The 18152-nt window shown below is 45.3% G+C and overlaps 1 protein-coding gene across 4 annotated transcripts in view; it reads left to right on the plus strand.

Annotated features, from left to right (window-relative positions):
• Nucleotides 1-16986, plus strand: part of LOC119177296 (N-acetylgalactosamine-6-sulfatase) — a 53756-nt gene extending 36770 nt beyond the window's left edge. For 3 of the 4 annotated variants that reach the window (XM_037428754.2, XM_075878356.1, XM_075878357.1), the window contains 7 exons: nucleotides 1624-1760; nucleotides 2343-2446; nucleotides 8495-8631; nucleotides 13899-14001; nucleotides 14118-14239; nucleotides 16466-16583; nucleotides 16640-16986. In XM_037428754.2, coding sequence (XP_037284651.2) covers nucleotides 1624-1760; nucleotides 2343-2446; nucleotides 8495-8631; nucleotides 13899-14001; nucleotides 14118-14239; nucleotides 16466-16583; nucleotides 16640-16726 — 808 coding nt within the window. In that variant the 3' untranslated portion in view covers nucleotides 16727-16986. Of the gene's footprint in view, nucleotides 1-1623; nucleotides 1761-2342; nucleotides 2447-8494; nucleotides 8632-13898; nucleotides 14002-14117; nucleotides 14265-16465; nucleotides 16584-16639 lie in introns of all 4 variants that reach the window. The other variant, XR_012887125.1, reaches the window with a different exon arrangement.
• Nucleotides 16987-18152: the final 1166 nt, after the last annotated feature.

Consider the following 18152-nt stretch of genomic DNA (forward strand, 5'->3'; position numbering starts at 1 on the left):
TGCTGGCGTCCAGATCAGGGTTGTGGAGCACTGAGGCTGCCAGAAGCGTAGCAAGCGAGCAGCGCTACATGATATCAGGCCATTGGCGTAGTTAAGAATAGCTGATTTCGAGTCGCTAATGATAGTGGTGGCAGGTGTGGAGATGAGAGCAAGCGCGATGGCTGCCTCTTCTGCCTCTGTGGAGGAATTTGTGACAATTGAGCAAGAAGTTAGGAGATTTGCCTGATTGTCAGCCACCGCAAGGGCCATGCGGGATCTTGACGCATATTCCGCTGCGTCAACGTAGACTACATTCTGGTCCTCGCCATATTGTCTCTGGAGGGCCCGGGCCCTTGCCTTTCTGCGTTTCTCGTCGCGCACAGGATGCATGTTCTTGGGAATGGGCGGTACGTTTAGGTGAGAGCGGAGGTTAGAAGAAAGAGGGACCCTTCCAGGTGATTCTGTTATTGGGGATAAGTCTAATTGGGTCAAAAGAGCGCGGCCACTCACCGAATTAGACAGACGACATATTTGTGCCGTAAAGGTGGCTTCAGCGAGTTCCTCAAATGTATTATGTACACCAAGTTTGAAGAGTCTGTCATTGGATGTGCTTGGGGGAAGGCGTAGAGCTGTTTTTGTGCAACTTCGTAGAAGCGCGTTAATGCGGTCTCTCTCTTTTTGTCGGAGAGGTAGGTATGGGAGGGCATACGTGGTGCGGCTGACGATGTAAGCCTGGGTGAGGCGAAGCGTGTATAGTGTACGCTTGTCCGAACTGATCAAAGATGCGTCGACTTGACCTATAGTATAATTGAACAATCCAGTTTACACTTACTGTGCACTGACACCGACAGTGTGGTGCCCGCCTAGGACTCTACTGCATCATCATGCATGTATTGGGCAAAGCATGGTGCTGGAGCCCGTTGTGCGTGAGTGAAAACTAAAAGCGCATGTATGATAATGCGATATGATTGCGACTCGCTTCTGAATGTGCATTAAAAAAAATGTGATAAATTTCATTCGTATAAGCATTTTAATGCGACCGAAAAGTTGGAACGTCGCTAACGGGTGTTGCGTGCCGTGCCTGGACTCGTGTGACTACCTCGAGCGATGGCTTTTGCACTTTTGCGGACTATAATATTCTATAGCACATATGATGGTTGTGTTAAATGAAGAATGCACAAAATCGCGGGTGTTATGTACCCATCAATCTTCATGCTCTACATTGTCATGCACCATATACACTATGAAGCTCCCACGGGGAGGATCATCACCACAAAGGGAACACGATTACAATTTCCAATCACGAATATAGTGTGTTTTTCGTGCTGCGCCCCGGTTTATTCATGGATAACGTTGCTACTAAATTGATGAGCTATAGATGTCCGGGTGGTGTGCTGTCACTAACTGTGGCGTCACGAAAATGGGAATAAAGAGCACGAATTTTACAGAAGCAACGCAAATTCACGACGGTGCTATGAAGAGTAAAATTCGGACGATAAGAACGTTCGCGATTGTACTTTCACACCTTTCTGGACGAACCATTCTACAGTAGTCTATAACGTGCCTTTTGCATTATCGGCTATGCGGCCGATTCCTTTAAACGACCGCTTATTGTTTTTATACGTGTCGCACGTCTCGACGCAGCTACGGTGATGCGGTGATTGAACTGGATCGCGGCGTGGGCGCAATTCTGCTTGCCTTGAAGACCTCAGGCGTCGCCGAGAACACGTTTGTGTTTTTTACATCGGACAACGGCGCGGCCACATACGCCAAGGAGAGCGGTGAGTTCTTGCTCGGACTGAAATAATTTGGTTTTCTGAGAGGGTCGCTTTATCGCGCTACGCTCGTGTCACGTATACAAAAGACTAACGATGCACAGAAGCGCTGAGCTATTTTAGCGTCTGTACTTGACGGTCTATTCCGAGTGTTCTCTAAGCTTGTAAGCAAGAACGCCAAAAAAACGCAACGTCTCAATGTTTCGACGCATGAAAAGTGGAACCCTGGTACTTGTGTATGTGAATAAGCTTTATTTTTAATGACGAGTGAAGTGACATTTGAATTTCGTTCATGTTTCTTGTGCTCATTTAAACACTAGAAAATGTACTGTGAAAACTTTGTCGTTAGCTTTTCGAGATCCAGACCCTTCACTTAATGAACAAGAGAGAGAGAGAGAAATCAAACCCGTCGAACACAGGGAAAATGCATGTGTACAGATGGTACCTGAAGACGTGGGATACGTACATACTATTCCTCCACATTTGGGTTCAGATCAGTCTTTGGTAATTAAGCGTGGGTTCTCGTGCAAGTGCTGCAGCCATAACGTTCTTGGCGACACTCTTCGTGAGCGGATGCCGGCGTCGCAGGTGGAAGCAACGGTCCTTTGCTGTGCGGAAAGCAAACTACTTTCGAAGGCGGTGTCCGGGAACCGGCCATTGCCTGGTGGCCCGGAATGTTTCCTGCTGGCACGGTGAGTGAACGGTCGGGCTAAATCACAAAGGAAGGTATTACGCGAGACTATCAATAATACTCTGTATAACAAAATCGGGCGTATTGTTCCCTCTTTCATCTCTACCCGAATACGCTACGGGCTGGAACCAATCATTGAATGGCTTACCTCACAAATCTAAAGCATTTTCTATACGCCAACGAGCTTACAAGGGGTGGACAAAATAGAGCTGCAACCGAAGGTACCTTGTGAAAAATTTCGCAGCAAGGGCGAAGAGAAGAATGATAGCGAGAAAATGGAATGTCAAATGAACCAGCTCGTTACTTGTATAGCGCGCCGCTGAAGCCCAAAGACGAACTCTCCACAAGAACGCGCAAGCAGGCAGAAGACAAGCGTGAACATTCGCAACCTTTTTTTCTCTTTATCTATCTTTCAATCCCTACTCCTTTCCCCTGTGCTCTACTGCTGAGGTGTCTTCCGCTAATAGAGACAGTTGCGTGATGAACTTTTCTCTTTATTACCCGCATTAACGCCACTATCCCCCCTCTGTCACATGCAGTTGTTACGTCTTTGTGTTTGAGCAACGCGCTGCAAGTGTCGACAACGCAGAACCCGACGCCCTTGTCTTATTCTTTTAAACTGTGGCGTGTGGAGTGCCCCCCCCCCCCCGCGTTTCCGGTCACGTGGTGGTGTCTGACCAAAGAGGTTTTCCGGCGTTTTCTTTTTTCTTTTTTTTTTACAGAAAGAGGCCACTTTTTCGTGCATGTCTCAGGAACAGTTTTCAAGTTTAATGAAAATGTGGAAGCGTTGCGGGATAGAAAACACACTCAAGCATGGCGCGTGGTATAGATGTCTAAGACTGCGAGCCCAGGAGCCGCTCGACCAAAACTCCGGTTGGTTTTTCTTCTGATTAATTTCTCCATGAGATTATATATCCAGGTAGTGCCTACCTACTACCTGACGTCGCTATTAAACTCCCTTGCAATATATATATATATATATGTATGTATGTATGTATGTATGTATGTATGTATGTATGTATGTATGTATGTATGTATGTATGTATGTATGTATGTGTGTGTGTGTGTGTGTGCGTGCGTGCGTGCGTGCGTGCGTGCGTGCGTGCGTGCGTGCGTGTGTGTGTGTGTGTGTGTGTGTGTGTGTGTGTGTGTGTGTGTGTGTGTGTGTGTGTGTGTGTGTGTGTGTGTGTGTGTGTGTGTGTGTGTGTGTGTGTGTGTGTGTGTGTGTGTGTGTGTGTGTGTGTGTGTGTGTGTGTGTGTGTGTGTGTGTGTGTGTGTGTGTGTGTGTGTGTGTGTGACGATAGATGTGAGAGACGTGGCCTGGCTCATACACAGTCATGTGTTTATTCCATTTCACTACTTCCTTCTCGGCTTCTACCAACCATCCTGCGTACCTTCTTACGTCACATGATTCCCCCAACCCCCGAAAGATGGCACCGGTAACAAATTAAAGCAAAATGAAGAGATTTAAACAGCATAATGCACAAACTCCCCATTTCACGTTCTAACGGAGTTCCACAATCTTACTAAAGTCTCAAGGTCATGACGAGCAGTCCGGTGCATTCTATACCAACTCTGGTGGGCGAGGTTGACTGTTGCGTTCTGGGGAGTGCGCGCTGCACATGGATGCTGACAATACTGCTTGAACTCTTCTGGGCAATGAGCAAAGTTGGAGCGCCTTGTAGCATCGGCAGCTGGGATGTCGTCGGGGCCGTATTTTTTCTCGTGAATGGGGCACTCTCAGTGCTTCTAGTTTTAGTGCTCCTGGACAGAGTATTATGGTGCGATGCCCGATTGCTTGCGGTGGGCAAGGAGTACTTCCGCGTCTTCCTTGGCGTTTCCCGTGGTGTTGTAGTCGGTGTAATTGCAGGCGCAGAGCGCGTCTGTGCCGACGCTCCTCCACGCGGAAACGTCCTGCGTCTTGAAATGGTCCTTGGGTTAAGGATCTTATTTTCCGACGTTCTTCAAGTCGTGAGTGTGCTTCCGTAGAAGTTTCCCTTCGTGGTTGCCGTTACTTGCTTTGTCGATGGCGCTGTGAAAAGTGCAGGTGGTCATCGTCGTTTAATGAGCACACGCTGTCGGTAGTCTCAGCATTATTTACGAGGGGGATGCTAGCATGCTTTGAGTCTAGGAAAGCAGTAGCCGATTTTTCTTTTGTTTTTATCAGTGAGACATGTATTCAATGTTGACTCCATACTGTTTCGACTTATGGTTGGGTCAAATCCTGAAAATGACTTCACCGCAAACATGGCTTGATCTGCTTTCGATTGCGAATGTTTGTTTCTTTGCGGGAGAACTGAGCTCCAAACTTCCCTCGAACATGGTCTGGAAAATCAGGGTGTGGTCTGGTATACTGTTGGGATTCACCAGCTCGTCAGGCACAAATAATACCGTCTTAACAGGCGTGCCGCGAGTTTCGTCGCCGATACTGGTGTCAGGTGATGTGATGCCATGTGGGCTGTTGAAGCGGGGGGTTGACCAGGATCTCAGCGCGGCCACCAGTTGTTGGGACCGGAGTTTTGAGGATCCCACCGCTGCTATCCATTGCTGAGTTGTTGTGACTTTGCCGTTTACGGCACCGGGAACTCGGAAAGAAGACGTCGAGCATGAAGAGACTGATGAGGTAGACTGTACAGAGACATTATATACAGGCGAACACTTCGCCGCATGACAAACATCTAGACGAAGATGTGCTACATCGTGACGATCTCGTCGAAGGCTCTCGTAGGAGTGCACTGCGGCTGGTTACCGAGAGCCCCTTCTCCGCTCACCCTTAGAAGGGGAAGGGCTTTGAACTTCTCTGCCCAACCACCGGACACACATCACTTTCGACGGTGCCGCCCACACCAGCGCTGGTCAACGCCCTTTGACCGAGATGTGGTCACCACACTCCCCCTCCGGTGCCAAGTTGTCTCTTGCTTGGGGTGAAAATGCCACTGGGTGCTGGGTTCCACGCTCGTATTGCCACCGCACTGACTGTGGAGCTGATTGACATCTATACTGACGCCGCCACCTCTTCAAGGAGGTTGTCTCGAACAAAACTATTTTGGACGTCTCGTTGTACACTTTGTGGCGTCGCAACTGCATGCGCCTCGCTTCCCGGCTGGGAGGACAATACCCAAATTTGGACGGCTGTTAGCAGGCCCGCATCCTTTCGGCAACTTGTTCGCAGAACCGCGAACACCCCCTTCTGCTTGGCTTAAGCGCCGATCCTAATAGGACCACGTATGCGACACGAAGCATCAACCATCAAGTGATTCTGGTGGTTCCCAAACGCCTGGGTTCCTTTGGTGTAGTGTACAGGCAGAAAATGACGATCTCGTTGCCCATGGGAAATCCGGCGGAATGTTCGGTTATTTGAGAAACCGGTCTGGATGCCTTTCGGTCAGCAGATGATTTCCCTTGTCCGTTGAAACGTGTAAGTTCTTATTCGGTGTTCGAATGCGTGAGGTATATTCGCAAGATTCATATGTTGGTAGAATCATGGGAAAGTTTCTCTGGTGGGTTCTTGTTTGGAAAATACGCTCACTGCGTGACGACTTCTCGTGTATACATGTGGTTGGCAAGTTGAAAAGCCTCCAGGTGATACGTTAAGTGCTAGTCTTCATAGCACTATTTGAATCGGCTGATCATTTCTTCTTTGATACATTTCCAAAATACATCGTTCTCGAAGATGTGGGTGAGGTAAAATTTGAACGCCTCACCAGTGACGTAGCCGCTGAATTTGGTGACCATCTCCGGTTCCGACCAGGATGCAGCGGCAGCATGAAGCTCAAAGAGGTCGAAGAAATCCTCTACGGGTCGATCGTCCGCTGACCCTGCGTACTTTGTGATGTCACGGTCATCCGATGGTTCTGTCATGATGTTTGTCGTTGTGTACCGCAAGGAGAGGGTTCTGTACTCTATGTATGGTTAGGGCGTCTTGTGGAAAGCTGCTTCGATGATGAACGACTGGTGAAAAGGCTGTCAGGTCTTCATCCTGTCGACTCGTGTGACGCCATGATGACTGGGCGACGGGGCCTGGCTAATACGCAGCCATTGTTGTTGTTGTTGTTCTCCTATTGTTAGTGGCGCATACCCACTGTGGGGTATTGGCCAAGAATCGAGTGACTTTAAAATTTACTGTTCAGATTTAGAATGATGGAGGTATAACAGAAAGATTACCGATAGCCTAGGCAAGTGTGGTGCTTGATGTAATGCATACCAATATTTACATAAACGAATTTATTCTTAGAATAGAGCAATAATCTGATTTTATACGTATATAGTTATGTGGACATGTTAGGATAATGAAACTGGTTAATTAGTCAACCTATTAGTTTCATCAATATAGTCCCGGACGGCCGCGCATACTGTCCCATTAGAGAAACCAGAAATGGAAGCTCCAAAAGACAAAATGACAGGCAGAGATAAGTCCATACCAATACCACGCAAAAGTATTCCTAATAGGGTTTTTTGTAATGTGTTAAACCGCCTGCAAGTCGAAAAGAAATGGTCTATTGTTTCCAGTTCATCACAGAATGCGCACAGTGGCGAAGGTGGGTGCCTGGGCAGACCTGTGTTTATAGAAATTTAGATTTGGTACCCGGCAATGCAGCCATGTTTGTTTGTTGATCGCCTAAAAGATCTTGGCTTATACCCACTAGTGGGATTGGCCACAGTGTACCTTTTAACTGAAATTTATACAATGCTTGGTAAAATAGAGAGAAATGAGATAAGAACGAGATGAATAATAACGTACGTTGAAAGAACAAAGTGAAAAGGGCAAAATGATTCGACCATGGTTTATTCCATTTCACTTCTTCCTTCTCGGCTTTTACCAACCATTCTGCACGTCACACACACACACAAACACACAAACACACACACACACACACTATATATATATATATATATATATATATATATATATATATATATATATATATATATATATATATATATATATATATATATATATATAATCCTGGACATGACGGAATGTAATTGCTATTGCAATGATACAGCCCTAATAACTTGTCTTTTTTTAATATAACAGTGAAACTTTTGGAGACATTGATCATTACACTTTATCATGGAGAGCATAATGACACAGAAAAAATTACTACAAGGCTACTGTGAAACAATCTCTGAGATGCCATTATCCTTTCAAATCATGGTCATTAACCTGAAGGCTGCCGAGTTCACACAGCATTTTGCTTGTGCGGGGGACGATTCACTGACCACTTTATGGATAAATGATATGTACGATTGACCAGTGAATTTTGAAAAACAACTGGTCACAAACGAACTGTTGAGAAGAAGAGGTGATATACTATTTGCGGAAGATGACGTAACAGCCGTCGCGAATATTTAACGGGAAGAGCAATCGTACAGTGAGGAGCTTCGGAAGAGGGGAAGGGTGTAACTTTGTAACGTTCTTTTAATACTATATTAAGTCAACAATATTTGTCGGGCTCATTTCTAGAATATTGCTTTTATTTTTTCAAGGTTTCATTGCTTGGGGTACTGAGGTATAGAAATCAAGTGAGAAGCCTATTAGGCAAATGGCACGACAAATTTGCTCAGTCGAAAGCTTAGCCAAATAAACTACCTGTAGTACAGGCCATGTTCTTGCAGAGGCAATCGTTAATTATTTGCATTGCTTTGCTTGATCACATATTAACGTTTTACGCGCCCTTACTCATAATATGGTTTTTTTTTTCTGTTTCTGGAGGGTCAAGAAGGTGATGTGATTTACACTGCTCGAGAAGAAAGGCTTTTTTGGACACTGACTAAATTATTTCTTTTTCCGCTTTCGTATCAATCACAGGTAACGTAAGCAGGCTTTGCTATAGGAAAGGAACGTACTGAGGAATTCCATTCGTAAGGGAGAGTGAAATATCCGAAGGATGACCCCGAGGATGATGCTAATATCACAGTGCCATCTTACCCCTCGAAAGAAAGAGTCTTGTGACCTGTTTGAAATGACAGTGTAAAGAGCGCAGTTTCTTACTATGCAAAGAAAATAGACAAATAAAGAGCGCACGCTGATAAGGTCCCGGTGCAGGTGAGCCGGTGGCCGGTCTCCAACATGGACCTACTGCCCACCATCGCCGAGCTGGCTCGCGTCACGCTTCCGCCGGGCCTCGTGCTTGACGGGCAGAGTCTGGTGGACAGCATGCTCGGCCGGACGCCAAACGAGAGGTGAACGCCCGCGCTGGCGGCTCCCCGCGCTTCTGGCGCGGCGCCCAAGCCGCAATAATTTATTTTTTGTCAGTCCTGCTCCTGGGTGAAGCGTGGCCGAAATATGTCTGGCGGATGGCGAACGGGACCTTACTCAACGACTTCGCGACTCGGCAGCGCTGCATGCACGCACGTTCAACGAGCCCGTGGCTCGATGAAGCGAGTCCTCCGTAAAGGTCTCGCTAAATATATCGATACTGAAAAGGAAACATATACGACAAACGATCTCGCGGCTGTATAAGTGATTATTACAATTTGACTGACTCATCGTGTTCAGTGGCGCTCTTTGGACACTTGTGGCCATTGCGTCACAAAACCCCACTAATCATCATCACCGTATTCAGGTTTTCCAGATGTAATCTTAAGTACAATGTTATACTGCGGATATTCTATGGATCTCCGTAAGGACGTTTCTGGCATGCGCTGAGTGTATCGTCAGCACCTGTAAAGTTAGTTCGTCCATGGCGGCGTCTTAATCATTCTTGTTGTGTTTAATCGACAAATAATGTTATGTGAAAACAAACGCGTAACGAAAATACAACAAAAATGAGCCAAATTTATGTCGCCAACTGCATATTCTGGATTTCAAGCGGTCACTTATGCAATAAATGCAATGCATCACTTTTCTTTTTCGTCAGTCGTAATTTGAGGCACACCTGCCTCCATTTAAAAGCCCGTGATTTGGTGGAGCACGCCTGCTCTGTAAAGGGCACCAGATTAAGTTCTGGTAGAATATGTGTCAGGCTTCCTCGGCAATAACAAACCATATTCGCAGCGAGAATGCGTACGGGCAGTGTACGAAGCACGTGACAAGCGTAAACGATTATCATTATATAGTCAATAAAGCCTTGCTAATGTATTGCCACGCTCTCTCCACACTTGCATACCGATGTTGCATAACAACGTTTCTCTCAGCATAGAGAGCTACTGCGTTGTCTCGAGGTCCAGGCGGATGAAAATAAGGATAAGTATGCTGGACAACGGACAGCATGTGACCAGACCTTTTTTCATTATAGAGGACGTGTCGGCGATTCTTTATAGTTTAAAGTTTTCGTTTCACGTCATTCAAGTTAGAAATTGGACATTTTATGTATTTTGAGCTCACTGATATTGAATTGTGGAATCAACGAACCCCATTTCGCTGACGCTCACTCTGCGCAGTCTGAAAAAAAAAAAAAAAACGCGGGACCTGCCCACAACATGCAGGACAGTCTCAACGAAAACTAAATGAGCGGCCTTATTTGAGGAAGTAAAAGTTATGCCTAAAACTGAGTGGAATATGTTCGTGTCGTTTCGTCTATGCAGCGATACTGCCATGGGCTCACTTACCCGTTTGTTTTGACATCCGCTGGGATCCATTGCTGAAATGAAAAAAAAAAAGATTTACAGGAGGATACGAACAACGAAAAAAATAATCAGTTTCGCCTCGAGAAAGAAGCAGTTGGAACGTTATACGAAGTAGGGCCGAGCTCGCGGTCAACTTTTATTGGCAGTGAAAAAAAAAAAAAACTTCGGAGCTTCCAAGTAGTTCGGTTTGGCGCACTTCTCGCATTGCTGTGGCAAGTGATGGCTGCACGCAAACAAAGTTTCATGTGGACACGGACGCTGTTTGACGTTCGAGGTGCACATAAAAGGCGTGTCATTCACAAGTGTGCAAAAACGCAAAGTGAGCTCGTATAAAGTAAACCAATACAAATATCTCAGTAGTGTCAACTGCGTCCAAGATGTATCAAAGAGCTACGACTTGCAGAAAATAAAGGAGCATTTTTTTATTTATCTCGCGGAAAGTACGGGCTCAATTGTGAGGCGAAATTCCTCAGTGGTAGGATACATGCCATTTTTTCGCTTCATTTTCACTAAGAGTTGTTCACGAGTACAGCAGCTTATTCTTCATTTACCATTTCTGTACTGAATAGAGTTGGCGCCGGCGTCCTTGTGCTCTAATCCGTCGGTTTCCCAGTTGAAAAGGCGCTCATACATTAACTTTTCTTTTTCCTCCACCTACAATGTCAATGACTGAGCGCATCTGGATTAATATTTTTTTCAGCACTGCTCAGCTTATTTCCATATTTACGAGGTGGCACTGACTTTCGTCGGATTTCTTCAAGAGTAGAGCGAGACATACTTATGGTGCAGATGCAGGTGCGGATGGAAATTGAAGAAAAACCGATCGAATCTAAAAGTACGTGAGGCTTGGGAAAGTTGGTTGACAGAGGCTCCGGCTGGGCAGGAGGAGGAAGAAAAGCCGCTCCTCCACCGCGAAGCGAAGCTTCAAACAAATACTGCTCGCACTGTTTTTTTACTTTTTTCTTCTCTCTCTCTCTCTTTTTACCACTCAGAAGGAGATTGCTCACTCGTATACCCGTGATTTTACGTGACTCCAGCAAACACCGCACAAATTAGTGTAAGGCTTCATCATCATCATTTATATCGTCAGCATCATCATCATCATTAGCCTGACTACGTTCCCTGCATGCACTACAAAGGCCTCTCCCATGTTCCACCAGTCAGCTCGGACCTCTGCTTGCTGCTGCCAATTTATACCAGCAAACTTCTTAATCTCATCTGCCCACCTAACCTTCTGTCTCCCCCTAACTCGCTTGCCTTCTCTGAGAATCCAGTCAGTTACCCTTAATGACCAGCGGTTATCCTGCCTGCGCGCTACATGCCCGGCCCATGTTAGTTTCCTCTTCTTGATTTCAACTATGATATCCATAACCCCGGTTTGTTTCCTGATCCACTCTGCTCTCATCTTGTCTCTTAAGATTACACCTATCATTTTCCTTTCCATCGCTTGCTGCGTCGTCCTCAATTTAAGCTGAACCCTCTTTGTGAGTCTACATGTTTCTGCTCCATAGCTAAGTACCGGCAAGATTCAGTTGTTATATCCCTTCCACTTGAGGGATAGTCCATGGCAATCTACCAGTCATGATTTGAGAGTGCTTGCCAAATGTGCTCCACCCCATTCTTATTCTTCCAGTTACTTCAGTGTCATGGTTCGGCTCCGCGAATATTAGCTGTCCTAAGTAGACATTGTCTTTTACAACTTCAAGTGCACTATCACCTATCTCGAAGCGCTGCTCTTTTCCGAGGTTGTTGTACATTACTTTCGTTTTCTGCAGATTAATTTTAAGACCAGCCTTTCTGCTCTTCTTGTCTAACTCCGTAATCATGAGTTGCAATTCGTCCCCTAATTTACTCAGCAATGCATTGTCATCGGTAAAGCGCAGGTTAGTAAGGTACTCTCTATTAACTCTTATTCCTAACTGTTCCCATTCTAGGCCTCTGAAAAACCTCCTGTAAGCACGCGGTAAATAGCATTGGAGAGATTGTATCCCCATGCCTTACACCCTTCTTGATTGGTATCTTGTTGCTTTCTTTATGGAGCACTATGGTGGCAGTTGATCACCTGTAGATTTCTTCCAGGATGTTTATATATGCTGCTTCATCGACGCCCTGATTCCGCAGTGTCTGCATGATGGCTGATATTTCTACTGAATCAAACGCCTTCTCGTAATCTATGAAGTCGATGTATAGTGGTTGGTTATATTCTGAGCATTTCTCTATTACCTGATTGATAGTGTGAATGTGGTCGATTGTTGAGTAGCCTGTTCGAAATCCTGCTTGTTCCTTTGGTTGATTGAATTCTAATGTTTTCTTTACTCTGTTAGCGATTACCTTTGTAAATAGCTTGTATAAGACGGAGAGCAAGCTGATCGGCTTGTAATTCTTCAAGTCCTTGTGATCTCCGTTCTTATGCATTAAGATGATGTTAGCATTCTTCCAAGATTTTGGTACTTTTCCTGCCAGGAGACACTTCATAAGCAAGGTGGTTAGTTCTTCTAGCACAATCTGTCCTCTATCTTTCAGCAGATATGATGTCACCTGGTCCTCACTAGCAGCTTTGCCTCATTGCACTCCCTTCAAGGCTTTTCTGACTACTTCTATCATTGCTGGTGGGATGCGATCTGGGATACTGCTAGTTCTTATAGTAAGGTCATGGTTGTCCAGGCTACTGTACAGATCTCTGTAAAACTTCTCCGCTATTTTAACTATCCTATCTATATTGGTAGTTACTTTGCCTTTCTTGTCCCTTATAGTGTTTGCCTATCCCAAGTTTCCTCCTAACTGCTTTGACGACGCCTCCATTCTTCAGAGCATGTTCAACTTTTTCCAAGTTATGCCTTCTTACATCGCATACCTTACGCTTATTAATCAATGTCGTAAGCTCTGCCAATTCTATTTTGTCTGTTGCATTTGAGGCTTTCATGCTTTGACGTTTCTTAATGAGGTTCTTCGTCTCATATGGGACAGCTTACCTGTGTCCTGTTTAAGTACCGTACCTCCCACTTCCACTGCACACTTTGTAATAATACTCGTCTGGCTTACAGCACATTATATTTATGTCCTCATCGCCTCCCAGCTCTGCTGTTACAGAAAAAAGTAATTTCACAGCGTAAGCTGTTTACAAGCTCGCTAAAACGGCTACATATGATGGCTATGTCGTTCACCACCTCCACCGTTGGCCGTCGAAGCTATTGCGCGAAACTAGGAAAGGAAGCCAAGGTTCTAGCAGGAATAGAACCTACATATTTTGTGTTGCAGTAAAGCACTTTGCCATGAGGCCACACACAGTGCTTGGAATTGCTCGAAAAAAAGACCTTATACAGGCATAATGTATGATGGGGAGTAACGTTCACTGTGATATTGCGTTGAAGAAGAGTAAAATGATGCCAGTTGCCACACAATGTGACTCGCGTAGTGTGTATAGGTGAATAAAGCTACCAACTCGTTACAAATAGCTCATCCATAAGCGCTGAAAATCGACGAGCACAAAAATGAATAGCAGGCTGTGCTCGTCGATTCTAGAGCGTATTCTTTTAGAGTTGTTGGGTAGTCAACTAGCAGAACACTTTGTTATGCTCGGCTATAAGTCATTGTCATCATCGTTGTCAGTTACAGCAACATCACCAGCAAAGTGTGCAGATTTACATTGCCTTACGGGTACGTATATAGTTGAACTTATCCGAAAAACGATTGTAAATTTATATGAAATATTGGATGCTTCGTAACTCTACTTACTTCCAGTGTGCTCTAAAGCCGCCTATTCAGCTAACGCCGCGGCAGTGCTAGCCCTGGCGTTTATTTTCTTGAGTTTGGTGACATTGTTCCAAGTTATTCATGTGCACAGATGGCCGCTCATGAGCCCCCCACGCCGTGCTGCGCAGGCCGATCTTCCACTACCGGGGTAACGAGCTGATGGCGATTCGGATAGGCTTGTACAAGGCCCATTTCTGGTGCTGGACAGACTTTTGGGAGGATTTTAAGCGGGTGCGCTCTATATTCTGGCTTCACACATTTCTATTATCTTCCGACGCTTTGGCGGAAGTTCCGCCTTCACCCGGGGATGCAGGAGCATTACACCGATCTGTTGGTATGGAATGCAGGGCGTTGACTTCTGCCCGGGACAGAATGTGGATGGCGTGACGACCCACGAGCAGCTCAACTACACGCAGCAGCCAGTGCTCTTCCACCTAGGCTTGGACCCGGGAGAGAAGTATCCAATACCGTACGTGCACAGCCGGGGTCAGTGGGTGGGTGCCTTTTAGTTTTGAGTACCCAGTACTGAGATTTTCGTGTAATCTCGTAAGCACTGCTGGTAAGCCATAGATAAAGCGAATTCATAGCACGTGGGACTCACTTTCTTGGCAGTCCTCATGTACCAGCATTACAAATAGCTTAGTTCGGTGCACATCAGAGAAGCCCACCTATATTATACATGCAGGGCCACCGTATATGGGGCTCTCTAATATATATTGCGGGCACGTGATAAGTTTGATCGCAAAATCATTGAGGCTTTTATTATTATTCATGAAGGGGATAGTTGTGTCAGTATACGCCATCACTATAGTAATACTACTATTGAAAAAAGGGGGTCTTTTTGCCAAATATTGCTTAATTTTTCAATAATGTGCATATACATATTCGTGTCCCCAAAGGTGATTAAACATTAAGTTGATGATCAGCACTGTTTCTGTTTTCTAATGCTGTCGTTGTCTGGCGTCAGTATATCTTAGCACACATACGAAGAATCACACTGCAGGTATTACGCTTGAACGTGGCCTATCAGACCTAGAAACTGTGTCTGGCTTTTACCATTAAAATGAATCTCTTCCTAGTGAAAATTAATGTTGTGATCGACTCCAGCGAGATCTGTTGCGGCGGGTGCAAGTATATGACCACCGATGCAGCATTAATCCCGTCGCCGAAGCAACTTGCAACGCTCGCGACCAAGATTCCTGCCCAAAATCTCACAGAGTGCCAAAGCCTTGACAAACACCACGACACGTTTTTTCGTGTGCAGATAATATTCACTGTAAATGAGCCCATTAAAGTTATTGTGATAGTAGCACCGCTTAGTTTTGTGTCAGCGCGAAGCGACGAATAATAAAGGTGGGTAAGTGGCGGGGGGGGGGGGGGGGTTGAAATCCTTGACCACACTGTGGATACGCCACTGTCCCGAAACCACGATATGACTATGAAAGACGTTGTTTTGGAGGGCTTCGAAAATTTTCGCAGCCCTCCATCGCGGTAATATGAGCTAGTTCATGCACGTGCATATTTATTATCTACGACATCGTTAGAAAGCTCGTTTAGCAGAAATGCCGGTGTCGGTTTCGGCATCATTGGTAGTGAGGGAAAAAATCAGCTTCGTCTGTCATAAAAACATTAAGAAAATACAAATAAAATAAACAATAAAATCTTCGGTTGGAGTGAGAATCGAACCTAGGCGTTTTGCGTGAGAAACAGGTGTTACACCATATGCCACGCAAAAAAAAAAAAAAATGTCATGTAGTGGGAGGAGTCTCCTTAAGGCATGTAATATATTGCGTGGCGTATAGGATCGCGCCGAGCGTCAAATCATGTGAATTGCGCAACGAGTGGGTGTTTTGTAAGCCCACAAAGCACTCAGACACTTGAACAGCTGCGTAGGTTTACGTCTTACTCATGCGTAGTGGGCCTTTTGCTAATTCAAAAAGGGAAGAATTACTGTCCTTGCAGTAGGCGTTCCAGCGTAGTTTGAAACGACCAATGTTAGCGGACGGACGTTCATGTGTGTCCTTGCGCCACGGCTGAGGCGTGCCTCAAGGGCACACGTGCACGTTGAGGCGGCATGGTTCAGACGCCGAGAGCCGAAGCCAGTCTGGGAATTGAGAAGGTGATGCGCACAGCGCCCGATTACGCTATCGTGTTCTATATACTCCTGAAGGTGCAGTTCAAGCGTCTTCGAAGTTTTTTTTTTTTTTTTCATTAACAGGGGAGCTCTTTAAGTTTGACAAAACTCCGGCATCGTCCTCAGAACTGGGCTGGTATGTGCCACAGAAATGAAAATATGCTAAGCAGCTCCTAAGATAGCAACACCATGCTACCATATATTGTATCAAAATGGGGGAAATCGAAGTGAGGTTGAGGAGGAATGAAATGAAGAAGGAATGGGGTAAAACATAGCGTAACCATGGGTGCAGTATAGCACAGCAAGGGGTTGGGAAAGAAAAGCGAGTGTGAGAGTGAGTGATGTGTGGGTGAGGAGGAAATGACAGAGGAGAGAAAAAAACACCAGCTCCGGTGTTTCCTCAGTCTTTGCAGCACTTATGCGTAGCTGCCCCGAATTCTTTATATCACTGTACAAGAATCGCACAATACTGCGCCACAGCTTAGCGTCACCTCATGTCAGTGCAATCTCCACTGCGACGCCCGTACTATAAATGAACTTTTCTCTTTCCTCTCTGTATAGCGCCGATTCACCAGAGTACCGCGATAACATAGGGTCCATACTGGATATCTATCAGAAGCACAGACGCAGCTTGGTGCCGGGCAAGCCGCAGCTGGACTGGTGCGACGATGCTGCCATGGTGGGTGGTGCGTGACTCTCGTGCTCGCGTGTCATCCCACCTCTCTCTCTCTGCAGCAGTGGGCTCCTCCTGGCTGCGACAAGATCGACCGGTGCCTGCCAGTGCCACCGTCGAGACCATATCGCTGCCCGTGGCCGCACTGACTTGCTTGGGAGTCCGAATGAACAGCGGCGTCTCTATCGCCACTATACCTATAGCTTAGCTCCCTGCTATTATCTTCCTTATTTTGAACACCAATAAGCATGTCTTGAGGTTAGAGCTAAAACTTAATTAGGCTGCTAATTTTTTTCTACCCGTCAGAGAGCAACAAATAAAGATACAACTATGCAAACCTTACTATTGCTTCATTCTAGACCGTATTAACTTGAAGGACATATGAATAAAATATTATTTATCAAGAAAACATTACCGGTCTCATTTTAGTACACAGTGATCACTTCAACTCATTTTCGTAACGCACTTTTCACGTCACTTTCATAATTTTGACGATTATGTGTTTTTACGGGCCTTTAGTGCGCCGCATTTTAGGCCCTTATAGAGCCAGAGCCTCTAAACACCATCACTGATCACATCCTCGGTCCCATGGCCTGACGCTGTTTGGCCATCATTTGATTTATGGCCTTGAGTCATAAATCAAACATAACAATATATAATCATCATCAAAAAAAACATTAGCGTTGTGTTGACCTCGCCTTTTGTCGACATTCTGAGCTGCTCATTTAACGGCAGTATGGTTTGCGATTATTCGGACTCTCCTTTCTTTATTTCTTTAATGCGACCAGCACAGCCTTCATTATTCGGTCCGCATTCTATATTTGGGCATTGACGGGAGCCTCGGGGGAGTTCCGTAGCCTATTTTGAGTGAGTCTTAATGCAGGAAAGCGAGCCGTGCGGAGGATAGTGAGCCCTAATATCAAATGGGAAACTTGTGCCGAGTCGTAAATATCCTGTAATGTCAATGAAGATCTTTAGGGAATCTACGTATTTGTTGATGATTTGATTGATATGTGGGGTTTAACGTCCCAAAACCACTATATGATTATGAGAGACGCCGTAGTGGAGGACTCCGGAAATTTCGACCACCTGGGGTTCTTTAACGTGCACCCAAATCTGAGCACACGGGCCTAATCTACGTATTTGTTATGCCGAGTGAGAAAAAAAATTCAGTCCACAGCCCTTGACGTCCCCTCATGCAAGGCTTAGGCCCGGCCACCTGAACCTGCTAGTTTCTTACAATAAAGTTTATTCCTAACGCGTTCGATGCTCTCGAGAGCATCGAACGCGTTATTCGAAGGTCGTAGGTTCGATTCCTGCTCATGGCAGGTTATTTTTTCACCCACTTTTCTTTCTTATTTAAATTACAGTGGTCTTCACTCCCCTATACATTCCTTGGTATTATTGTCTGTTAGATCTCTCATATATATATATATATATATATATATATATATATATATATATATATATATATATATATATATATATATATATATATATATATATACGATTTCACAATCATAGTTTATTGGTTATTATCACGCCTTTCTGTCACAAGTGAGATTAATGTGGCAA

The sequence above is a fragment of the Rhipicephalus microplus genome, chromosome X (genome assembly GCF_043290135.1).
Source record: "Rhipicephalus microplus isolate Deutch F79 chromosome X, USDA_Rmic, whole genome shotgun sequence".
Classification (NCBI taxonomy): domain Eukaryota; kingdom Metazoa; phylum Arthropoda; class Arachnida; order Ixodida; family Ixodidae; genus Rhipicephalus; species Rhipicephalus microplus.